The sequence below is a fragment of the Erithacus rubecula genome (assembly GCF_903797595.1).
Source record: "Erithacus rubecula genome assembly, chromosome: 10".
In the NCBI taxonomy this organism is placed as follows: Eukaryota; Metazoa; Chordata; class Aves; order Passeriformes; family Muscicapidae; genus Erithacus; species Erithacus rubecula.
Window position 1 is genome coordinate 20,562,462 of NC_136662.1, and position 12,596 is coordinate 20,575,057.

General features: G+C 43.3%; 1 protein-coding gene across 3 annotated transcripts in view; it reads right to left on the minus strand.

Annotated features, from left to right (window-relative positions):
- The window catches only part of LOC306806119 (BEN domain-containing protein 5), a 549,457-nt gene that overhangs the window by 27,353 nt on the left and 509,508 nt on the right, over positions 1–12,596 (minus strand). Inside the window, exon 1 of one of the 3 annotated variants that reach the window (XM_079314567.1) lies at positions 2,928–3,272. The exons of 1 other annotated variant lie outside the window; for it this stretch is intronic. In XM_079314567.1, coding sequence (XP_079170693.1) covers positions 2,928–3,147 — 220 coding nt within the window. In that variant the 5' untranslated portion in view covers positions 3,148–3,272. Of the gene's footprint in view, positions 1–2,927; positions 3,273–12,596 lie in introns of those variants that run through there. One more of the 3 variants, XM_079314568.1, reaches the window with a different exon arrangement.

A 12,596-nucleotide genomic window follows, 5' to 3' on the forward strand; every position in this document is an offset into this window, starting at 1 on the left:
CTGAGCATGTCCCAACACACTTCCCTCTTGTCTTTTTCATTTTTAAACTTATGATGCCTTTACAGCAGCACTCTCTGCTCTTCAGCAACTATTGCACTGGCTTCCAAGCATCCAACCTCAGCACAAAGGATCAAAGAATTGCTTCCAAACTCTCCCAAAAGAGGACAATTGTTTTATCAACTCTTTACACAACCAATGCTCCAATAAAGCTTTGCATTATGGGCATAAATCTGTACTTAGGCCTGTGTGAATTCCTACATTACAAGGGTAGAAGTCTGAAAGGTATCTAATTTTTTTTAGATATAACAGGAAATTAAAACTTTCAAAAGAAAAAAAAACATTATTATGCGTCTTGTATCTGTGTTCTTTCTTTCCTTTTTTCAAGTTGCTAGAAAGGAAAAACAAATGGATCTGTTTCTCAAACAGTGATTAATTTCCACTGCATGGACAGTGTTTGATCATGAAAACATATATAAAAAGCTAGAACTTTGCTTACTTGAGCAGCTTTACGTGCATGAAAATTGGTCACCATTCAAACTGTAAAAGAACACTTTGCAGGCTCAAAACCCCCCATTTCCCCCTCTTATTCTTTCTTGTTGTTTGTTTAATTTAATATCTGTAGCATAACTTTGATCCTGAAACCTCTAAGGGGAAATTCTTGGACCTAAGCAGTAAACCCTTAAAGTCACTGATGTATGGTTTATGCAAAAAAAATTCAATCAGTTATATTTTAAATATAAAAGCAACTTTATACACATTATTTACCTTATTACTAAAATAGTCTGGAAACCTTCAGAACTAAAAGTTCTGTACTAGTATGTGAAACATTATTACAGACTTGCAAAATTATTTTTAACTAAATAAGCAGTTAGTATAACATTACACTTCCAGTGTTTGCCATAAAAACTTGTCATAATCTGAGTTGGTCACTACAAAGCAATAATCGTGCTATGATGTCTTCATGGAAGACCCAGATTTCTCTTCAGTGTTTTTAACCAGAATAAAAACAAACACCAATATTAACATTTTGGGGAGAAATGACAACTTTAGAAATGACCCTTTGTATAAAACCTCTGTTGAATTCACCTAAGGTATTGTTACATGGTACAGGGTGGAAAGAAGCACAAGAGTAAAGACTCATTTGGTGTTCAGGTGAGAAGTTTTCCAAGAATGCAAAACACTGATCTAGTCAGAATATACTCAGATCTGACAGCTGTAATAAAGACAGCTGTGTGTTTCCTTGTGTTCCTTGCTCAACAGGAGAATTTCCTGTAGAAATTAGAATCTCTGGAGAGCAATTAGTGCAAATCACTAATACAGGTAACAACTCCTGTTCTCTGGAGGAAACAGCATATATTGGTTTGTTCTGGTTCAAGAGACATGAAACAAAGAGAAAATGCACAGAGAAAATCAGGAGAGCACATCTTGAGCAGACAGAGGCTCTGCCTGGAACAAGGGAACTGGCAAAAATAAGAATTTGATGGTGGAAAACTGAGGCACCCTGATGGGCTCAACATGTGAGCAAAGGGTCTGTTTCTAAATATTTCTCTGGAGAACTTTAGCTGTGTTGAGACAGGAGGAATGGAAAGGGCAGTGTCCTCCAGTGGGACAGAGGAAGGAGAAGTCCAATGGGATGCTGCCTTTGGAAAGAGAATGTGGCAGAGAACCTGCAAGAAACACTTCACATACACTCCTCTGCCTGAGACAGGACAGACAAAACATGGGCTGGCACAGGACAACAAAAACTTGGCAGGAGAATCCACTCCTCTGCTAGAGGGCCTAACTAGTTCTCCTGAACTTCTGGAGTTGAGAATACTCAGAAACTGGAAGAGCTTTGCAGAGAACTCATGTTTGGCTGCTCCTCGTTCTTTTGAGGTATTTATTTATGGCCAATGCTAGAAGTAGGATAATGGCAAAAGTCACTGGCTGACCAGGGACAAACTGGGCCACCACCAGACTAAACTGGTTTAGGAGTTGCTAACTTCCAAAAATAAAATAAGAAAAATACCAGTTCTACAAGACTTTTACACCAAGTTACTCTGTTCAGACATCAGAACTGCCTTCTAAGAGCTCAGTACTAAACAAAATTGTGGTTTAGCCCATTCCATATTCAGGGAAACAGACATAACCACTACTTAACCAAAAGTGGAAAGGTCAGGATAAGAACCGTGTCCCCTTTGCTACCCAGACTGACATTTCAAATGGTCATTACAATCTTCGAAAAGCCTATTGGGCAAGTCCACACTAACCAGCAATTTCCTACAACCACAAACTTCCTTTCCATGTCAACTATGACTATGGCAGCGAGGAAACAATACAAAGTGTTCAAGGAAACACTGTGCCAAAGAGTCGCTATCTGGGGACAATGTATCAACAGCACTATCTCCCACGGGCTGAACACCTTCAAATGGGCAAAACACGGGGTTATTTCCTAGTACGCGCTCTAATTGGTCCTCTTAGCTTGGAGACATTTGTTTTCTTTAAACATGAAGCAAACCAAACGAAGCAAGCCCCGGTTAACAAGAGCAGTACCTGGAGGTCTGGTTCCACTACTGCCTTCCAATTCGTGAAGTCATTTAAACTAACACAGCGGACATAAAACAGCACCCCTCAAATTTGCCAACAACTGCAAAGGTACACAAATGACTCCATGCACTATAAATAAGCCGCAGACGAAAATCTAAACTTTTTTTTTTTTTTTTTTTTTAAGTTTCCACCGTCCCCGTCCCCATCACCAGCACCGCGCCCCTCCATCCTCCGGGTCCCGCGGGGGGCATCTCGGGGGTCGCGGGGATTTTGGGAACCGACCCTGGGGCCCCTCCCCGGGCCCGGGCCCGCTCGGAGCGGCCCCTCCCCAGCCCGGCCCCGCTCCCTCCGCGGGGAGGGGGCGGCATCGCGGCCCCGCCGCCGGCCCGGCCCGCCCTCACCTGCCAGCGCCAGGATCTGGGCCTTGTGCAGCAGCAGCCGGTCGCCCCACTCGCCGGGGCTCTCGTCGTCCTCGTCCGCCGCCTCCTCGGGGTTGCGGTACACGGTGTAGACCTTCTGGTTGTCGAAGTCCTGCTGGGAGGTGGGGCTGAAGTCCCGCACGCGGGACACGGGCAGCGCGTAGCACACGTTGTCCTCTAGGAACCGCACGAACGCGTACATGGTGCGGGGCGGCCGCGCGGCTCCGCGCCCGCCGCCGTATTGTTCCTGCGGCCGCCTCTGCGCTCGGCTGAGCGGGCCTGGCCGCGCCGCCCGCCGGGCCCCAGACGGCGCCGGCCAGGCGCGAGCAATCCAGCGCGGAGCGACGCGAGCGGGGCGGGCCCGGGCGGGGGGAGCGGCGGCGGCCGCGGCCCCTCTGGCTGCCCGCCGGCAACAGCGCCACGGGCCCGGCCCGACGGGCACACACGGACCCGCCACCGCACCGGGCACACAGCCCGCACGGCCCGCACGGCCCCGGCACCTGCGCCAGGGGCACGGGTCCCACGTTCCGACCCGGAGCCCGGCCCCAGGAAAGGCCTCGGGAAGCTCTTTTTGCCCCCAAAACTCCGTGCAGGTGTGCCGCAGAAATAGGCTTTGTTCCAGAGAATCATGGAGTGGTTCGTGTTGGAAGAGATCTTAAAGATCATGTCGTTCTTACCCTGCAGACGGGCAGCACCTTCTGCTGGATCAGATTGCTCAGAGCCACATCCCGCCTGGCCTTGGACACTTCCAGGGATGGGGCATCCATGACTTCCCTGGACAAATTGTACCAGGGCCTCACCACCCTGACCACCCTCAAGAATTTTTCTGATAGCCAATCTAAACCTACACTCCTCCAATTTGAAGCTGTTCCCCCTTGTCTGGTCACTCCATGCTCTTGTAATAAATCTCTCATCTTTCCTCTAAGTCCTTTTCAGGTGCTGCAAGGCCACAATAAGGAAAGCCTTCTCCAGGCTGAACAATCCCGATTCTCTCAGTCTTTTTTCCTTGGAGAGGTGGTCCATTGCTCTGATCAACTTGGTGCTCACCTTTGGAGGGCAAACAGAGGGGTGGCACACTGTGAGATTTGTTCCAAGGGTTGGAGCAGATCCAGTGAGTGCAGGGAATAGGGGCAAGAGGGACCTGTCCAGGAGAGTGGATGATTCCCGGCCAGACAGCAGGACTCAGAGACCCGCGCTCATCTGCCACTTGGCAGCAGCACTCAAGCATCAGCTTTTACATGAAGCTCCTCTTGGTAACACAGAACCACCTGCACTCCATCATTCCATTCCCTGGGGGTTGCTGGAAGAGCACAAAGCTCCCCCATCCTCCCCCAAAAGAGCACAGAGAGCTGGGGAGTGCTGTGCAGGTGCGTCAGAACATGGGTTAGAGACAGCACAAATTTTACCACTAATCCCCAAACTTTTGGAGACTCCTAGATACTGAGTTTGGGCTTCACATATGAAAAGAGCAATGTGGCGAAATTGATTATGGTTCTGAGCAGACTTGTGGTGCTGTTTCTGGTCCTGAGGTTTGTGTTACCCAACCAGACTTACCAAACAGAACAATCACGAATAGTTGCCTATTTAGTGTAAAAATAGAAAAGAAAAAAAAAAAAATCACCGAATGAGTATGAGAGAAGGGGTATCACAAGTTTTTTGTTTACAAAACACCAACACAAAATGAAACCAAAATATATAGTCTTTGTGGGTTTTCATATCCCTAGGCACTTGCAGTATTATCTCTGCCTGTTGCACTGAGTAAAACCACGCTGAACTTGTTTTTCCTGGTTATCTTTTATAGTCTTCTCTTAGATGGGGACAAACCACAAACTGGAAAACATGGAGTTCAGTTTTGACTGAGCACTGGCACAGGTTTCCAGAGAGCTTATGGAGTTTCCATAAAGCTGAGTTGGAGGTAACTCAAAAGCATCTGGACGTGGTCTTGGGTAACCCCTTGAGCTGGGGCTGGATTAGGTGAGCTCCTGAGGCCTCTTCCAACCTCAGCCATTCTATGACAGTGCCAGAAACTTTTGGCTGTGCCCAGCAGAAATCTGCCTCTCTTAAACAGCACATGAAAACATAAGGAATCCATACAGGTGTAGTTAAGCCAATGTAAGCATTTCACCCACAAGCTGTAAACTTCCCATACAGTAATGGCAGCTTTATTATTTTAGCAATTACAGAGTTTTGCAAATACTCCAGTTTAAGATTGGGAATTTAAATGGCAGTACTTTTTGTTAACAATAAAGTATTGCCAGACTGGTGTGTAATTACAGGCAAATATAAGCGTGCTACAAAGTATGGATGACAAATGTATTCTAGTAACAAGTCTGCAAGGGAAATTAAATTCCAGCAAGGATTGTGTTGCTGATCAAACAATACCAGCTGCTGTAGCACTGCTGTCTCCTCTACCTCATGTTACTGTGGGGTACAGGGAACTGCAGAGAGATGACAGGACAGCCTGATTGCTGGAATTACTCCTTGGACTGTTAAAATTACATGAAGGACAGGTTTGTCCTACTGAGTGGCCAGAGGGATTGGGTCAACTCCCTCCTGCCAGGATTGTATTCCCACCACAGCTGAATTCCATTAGGGGTGTGTAAGGCTGCTGTCCAGGGAAAGGAACTTGGAGCAATGGTAACACTGGAAATAAAAGGAAACAAAGAGAGGACTCAAAAATTAGTTTGAGTTTGAAGGGGAGAGATCTCTGGGTACCAAGGACACCTGGGCAATTCGTCCCTATGAAAGAAAACCAAAGGCTTCATGTGAAGGCAGCTAGTACCATAGTGAATTGGTTGGTTGGTTGGTTGGTTGGCTGGTTGGGGTTTTTGGGGAAAGGAACACTCTTAACTGGTGTAATATTTTATAATATTTTACATTTGAATGTTCAATTACAGGGAAGACTGTAAAGATTTTTGTATCAGCAGCAGAAAAAATATAAGGTCTCAAATCCTTTAGGCAGGCTGTTTCACAGTTCTCCACTGAAGGACATTTTTGGGAACAGATAAAAGGGTCGGGATAACAAATGCATGTTTACTCTTGGTCCCTTGCACACAAATTGAGCTGGAGGCATTCTAATGCTAAAGAATTAATAATGATCCCATACATTTTTTTTCTTCTGCCTACAAGGAACAGTGTTAATTTCTGGCTTTAAAATCTATAAATAATCTGCACTGGTTAGCTGTGAAGCTGAGGAAAAATCCATTAAAGCAGCGAATGAAACACAAGTCACTTGTCACTCCTGTCTTTTGGACCTTTCCCATTTCTACTAATGGTTAGCCAGCTGCTTTAACATAGAGTTGAGCTTGAAGTTTAAAGGTGCAGAGCTATTTTAAAGGTGTAGATTTTAAAACTCATTGTTAAGAGAATTACTGGAACCTCACTGGATTTAAATCCTCAAGCCAGTCCAACCTTTTAGAAACAGCACAGTCCTACTGTGAAGTAAATTGTTGTACTTTCAAAATGCAAATCAAGCCTCAGCTTAGAAAGTAATACTGTCAATCCAAGAGTGGAGAAACCACAGAGCACAGTCCCAGCCCTTGTGGGACTCCTGAGTGGCTCTTTCTTGGAACACTACTTATATTTTCCTAGTGTTATTTTTCTTGAAAAGTAAAGAAAGCATCCAAGCAAAAGCGGATGTCTGCAGCTTTCCTGTGCACTCTGTGTTTTCACTTAAAAACACTAAATGAAAAGCTAATAGTTCCAATAAAAGTTATGCAAGTGCTAAATCTCTTTTCACAGCAAAACATTAAAATTAGGCTCATCATTCACATTATTCCATATTTAGTACCACATTCTCCAAGGACACCATATTGATTTGAAATCTGCTAAAGAAAAATTCCCATTTCCTTTTACTGTTCTGGTGGAGCTGATTCCCTTCTACCTGACTCTTCAGCAGTAACCATACATTGAACTACTTCTAGGAATCCCTACACATTGAATATGTGGTTTAGAAAACTACTGTTTTCTTGTGGATTTATTTGTCCTCCAAGTAGTGCATGTCTTACACAATTGTTTTCAAGCTTAAATATATCTTGAAGGAAAGATATATTCACAATTTTTTTGGGTAACACTCTATTGGACCAATGGCATTAAAAGTCATACAGGTTAAAGAGGAACTCAGCTAACAGTGCACAAGAACTGAAGACTATTCAAATGTTTATATATGTTCAGTCATACAATATACTCATAATCTGGCTAATTTTTATAAAGAACATGATCACAGAGTGATCAGAAGATACCTCCATTCCACAGATTGCATTTTCTGTCATACAATAAAGTGCAAGACAAAGTTACTTCAATGTATAAATTAATTTTCCTCTGAACAAAGTCATGTACAGCTTCTAGGTGTTTTGAGAGAGAAGGTGGTTGGAAGGAGGGAATCTACTATCCTGATGGAGCAGGCTAAGTATTCCAGAGGGTTGTTTCCCTTTATAATTTAAAATAAAATTTAACTGTTGAGACACTGTTGCCACACTGTTACTTTCAGCATCACAGTGATTGCATATAAAAATATAAACAACAAGAAAAAAAGAGAGGTCCTGTTCCTGTGTGATCCTAGAAGATGGATAAGAAAATATTTGTGTCCATATATAATTCTAAAGCAGTCCATTACCAAGAGTAAGGCAACCTAGATTACACAGATAAATTCTGAAGATTTAGTCTTTTGAAATCTATGGCCTTAAACCATCCTCAGTCCCAATTCCTCTGAGTGATCTAACTTTTCTCAGGGCTGTGGATAATACTCAATCATCTTTTACAGTAAACACTCACACCCTCACAGAATATTCTTTCAAAGAAATGAAACCCAGGGAACACTTTATGGATCCATTCGCATAGGAGACACTTATTTCCCAGCTGGTGCATTCTGTAGCATGAAAAGGTAACGATTAAGCCAAAGTGTCCACAGGAGAAGGCACTTTTCTCACTGCTAATGACTGGCTGGAGAAACCAAGCACCAAAGAAAAAGCCAGACAGTCATTAACTGCTGAAAATTCCTGACCTAAAGGTCATTATTGCTATTACAAAAATGGAAAATGAAAAAGTAATTATTTTCTTTGGGTTTTTATATGTATTAAAAATATGAAATTCTGGTGTCTGTTGCTGTGGATACTGGTCTATAAGGTACTTGTCTTTCCCATTCTGGCAGGCTATGCAATGGATAGATCTGGGACTGGCAGCCCTGCAGGAATGTGTGCCAGACTGTATTTTCCTCTTCCAAATTACAGGTTAAACGTGCCCACAGAAAGTCAACAGGAGCCAGGAGACGCTGCCAGTCGGCACCATCGGTGAGAGCAGCAATTCCCCACCCTCACCCAGCCTTGTCTGGGAGCTGCAAGTGACTCTCAAACGTGGCCTCAAACAGCTCCTACCCTCATGAACACCATTCCAGATCTTGCTGAATGCCATCTTTTGCACTCAGGGGAAATGCTGTTTTCCATGTGATGAGCTCCTTTCCTGTGAGGAAAGCTGGCAGTGCTCTGTGTGAGCTGGCTCGTGCGTGGACTCACCTGTAAAACGCGTCCTTCAGGTGCCATTGCCACCGTCTGCAAAACTGCTCTAGAGACGATATTGCTCTTGCAGCACAAATGATCTTTATTGCTGCTACCATCCACTGATGGCTTCAGCCTATATATTTTCACTCTAACTGGAAATTTTATTTGAGATTTGCCCTTTCCTATTATAAACCAGACTTTCCCCTGGCTTTTGACAGGCGTTTTACTAATATGACTCTAAAAGTAGCTTTACGTACATAGATTTTGCACCACTGCAAGAATTTGATTCCTTCTGTACTTCAGATGAAAAAGTGACTTTCTTTTGGCAAAGACTAAAGCCTTTTTGTAACCTTTGGGCTTCAGTGTAAAATATCATTACTAGACAGTGCCTGTGATGATGTTATGGTTTAGATGGATCCTCTAAGTAAGATGGTATTAATGACCCTTTTTCGTAATCTTTTCATTTTGGTTTTCTATTTTCATGTCTGTACAGCACTGTTCTGTCTTGAACGAGTTTTTATGTCTCATACTGACAGGGAAAATGATCCTGCAGCCCTTTTCTGCAGAGACCTATTCTGCTTGAGAGGTTCATACAAGTAATGTAGGATAGGCACAGAAGGAAAGGAGGTCAGCTACTAAAAATGCAGGACTGCATTTTTTCCAGAAAAGTACCTCCACATACTCCCACTTTCCTTAAGAAATCTGATTCTAGCAAGAGTGAGGACAGGCTCCAGAGATGGTTCTTGCTGTTTTGGAAGGTTCTGGACAATCAGCAGCTGCAGGAATTGGATTGAGTGAAGGCAGAGTCAAAACTGCTTAAATAGATGTTTTTAGAACGCAGTGCTTTTTAATTTATACTCCTGTCATATTCCTTCTAATCCCTTTTAAAGCTGGTTATATTTCATTATAAAGTGAGTTTTTAGAAAATGTTCCCAAGACTTAGTGCTCACATCTCACTACTTCAGAAGGTAGAGTTTTCTGCTCCTAATGAAAGTCACAATCAGAGATGGACCAGCTGCTCTTCTGAAGAACAACTAATGTGAGCACATAAAATCCTGTTGTGGAAGGTGAAAGGGAGATAACAGAACAGGAATAATCCTTGGAATATTTCAGAAAAGTGCCTTCCTCAGCTGTGTATTGTCAATAATCATGTTTAAATTAAAAGAACAGAAAATGAAAGCTGAAACTGCTGGCAAGTGAAAGTGCTCCCTGATCTAAAATCCTTCACTGTGCTCTCTGAACCTCTCCACTCTAAGTACAACCAGACATCTTTATCATTTATGAGTTACAAATGAAGCTGCACCTAGTCTGCTCTAGTAGGTGAATTTAAAAAAAAAACAAAACAAAACAACAACAAAAAAACCAACAACACATATTAAGCAAATGTGAATTGGAAGGAGTTGCTGTGACCCAGCTCCCAGAAATTCATACAAGGGGGTAACTGTGATAGACCCCTCCAAGAATTGTTCTAGTTTTTCAAAGCAGAGTAACTCCTCTTATCTCGCACGGCGTTGATGATTGTCCCACTTACAAGGAAGGTGTTCCCTCAAAATAGAAAATGGCATAGGAAACTGATAATCCAAGAGGTGTTTGAAACCTCAAGGGTGTTCTTGCTTTGCTGGTATTTTCCACAAAAGCCTGAGCAACATCTATTGTTCCATAATATTTAACATTCAGGGGAATCAGGATCTTTTTTAAAGTGTGATCAGAAAGCAGGGCCCTTCCTAGGCTGTCCCAGAATTCCTCATAACAAAGAAAGCTTTGTTTCATAAAGAAATACCTTGCACTGGAATACCCTAGGGAAACCAGGGTTTGGATTTTTTAAAACAAAGACGGGAATGTTCGAGTTCGAGGTTCCCTTTAAGTACTCCTCTAACATGAATATTTTTAAGGATGCTCTATCAAGTTCATGCATGAAATGTCATCCAGCCGTTAGTATATTTCTATGCAAATACAGCTGTGAAAGCTAATAACTGAAATCTGCATTTTTTCCACATTTCCAGTGTATTAAGCAACTTCTCATTCTTTCCTGTTTTGCAACTCACATTAGCCTCTTGTATCAATAAAACAAAGCTTGGGTTATACTGCTTCCTGCTTGAATTCTCTGCAAACATCAAGGGTGGACATTTGAATAAGCAATTTAATGTATACATTTTTATTCAGTTCAGTGTACTGATTTTCTCCTGGTAGGAATAAGAATTCTGCAAGATGACTGCAGAGAAACACACCATCAGAATATGAATTGGAATATTCTTGCAACGCTTTTCAGTGCGGATGGTGTGATATTAAGATTAGAATCCTGCATATAATCAGATTTTGATGCTTGTACACATAGTCTGGTATTTCTTTTCCTTTACAAGGTTTGTATGCAAAAACACATCAATCCAATATTTGGAACATGCACTGTCTGCAGATACTACACAGTCCAAACTGATGAAAAAATAATGTCAGGGAAAATGAGAAAGTGTCTGGGGCACTGCAGCATACAGACTTTGCTAAATTCATCAGAAGTAGTTTTACTGTTCTGAAGACAGAAAATATTGCAAAACCAGTCCTTCCAGAACAGTGAGAGCAAACAGGGCTCGTGTCCATCCCTTTATTAAATCTTGGACTAAAGATTGACTCTTTGGGAGCTGTAAATATTTCTCTAATCTTTCAAATTCTCTGATATGATACACAGAGAATTTCTTCCAAATGGCCTGTATTTTCCAAATTCCCTCTCTTATTTTTAACAGTACATATAAGAGGCAATAAAACAGAAAAGATAGGATAGGTGGGGATTTTATTAGAAGCAAAAGGGGGCATATAGAGAATATATCACAGTGTTTAGGGAATAAGGCATACCTTCAGCCTTTATCCAAAAATGCAAGAGAAAAGACCACAAAGCAAAGGAAGCCAGAATTTTGTTTAAGGGCTAAAAGGAATCAGACTAGTGCAGTAGCTCAAGATTCTGCTTGAATAGTTAACTGATTGGCAAGTAAGCTAATAATGCTTTAGATAAATTTTCACTGATGAGAAGTGATGAACTGACACATTTCTTAAGAAGTAATGACAGTTCAGGAGACACCATTGTCTGTCCTGCTTCTGACCTGGAGGCATTAGCTAAAATCACAGAATCCTGGGGTCATTTAGGTTGGAAAAGACCTTTAAGATTATCAATTCCAATCATTAACTCATCACTGCCAAACCCACCACCAAACCATATCCCTGAGCACCACATTTACACCTCTTTTAAATACCTCCAGGGATGGTTACACCACTTCCCTAGCAGCCAGTTCCAGGGCTTGACAGCCCTTTCAGGAAAGAAATTTTTCCTATCTAATCTAATCCAAGCCTTCCCTGATCCAGCTTGAGGCTGTTTTGCCTTGTCCTATTGTTTATTACTCAGGAGGAGTGACCAACTCCTGCCTGGCTACAACCTCTTCCATGGAGCTGTGGGCAGTGGTAAGGTGTCCCCTGATCCCCCTGTTCCCAGGCTGAGCCCCAGCTCCCCCAGCTGCTCCTGCCCACACTGGGGCTCCAGACCTGCCCCAGCTGCAGTGCCCTTCCCTGGATCGCTGCAGCCCCTCAGGGTCAGCTGTGTCAGGAGGGGCCAGAGCTGGGCACAGCCCTCGAGTGTGGCCTCACAGTGCCCAGCACAGGGGACAGTCCCTGCTGCCACACCATTGCTGCACAGGCCAGGTGCCACTGCCCTTCCTGCCCACCTGGGCACAGCTGGCTCCTGTTCAGCTGCTGCCACCAGCACCCCCAGGACATTTTCATGGTCTCTCCAAAAATCTCACTAAAATCACTCTGGACAGTTCTCATGGGTTTAGTTTGTTGTGGGTTTTTTTGACTCTGTTAACCAAAAGAACAAGGATAGTAGCTCTTCTTGCCCTACATCACGTAGCAAAATGAACTCTAAGAGAGGTTGGACCTAGCAAGGACTCTGGTGGACCTCAGATATCTATATGCAGCTTTACAATCCAAGAAAACCCACAGAGTTATTGCTTACCCTGCAGGGCTCTCTCAGTACAAGATCTCAAATACCATCTGTGCTCAGTGTGGAAGCTGCCAAAACCCCATCCACAGAAACCATGGAGCACAGTGTTGTAACTCCCATTGCTCTGGAGCAAAGATTGAAAAAGGCACCTCCGTCCTCTTACTTTAATAGCCT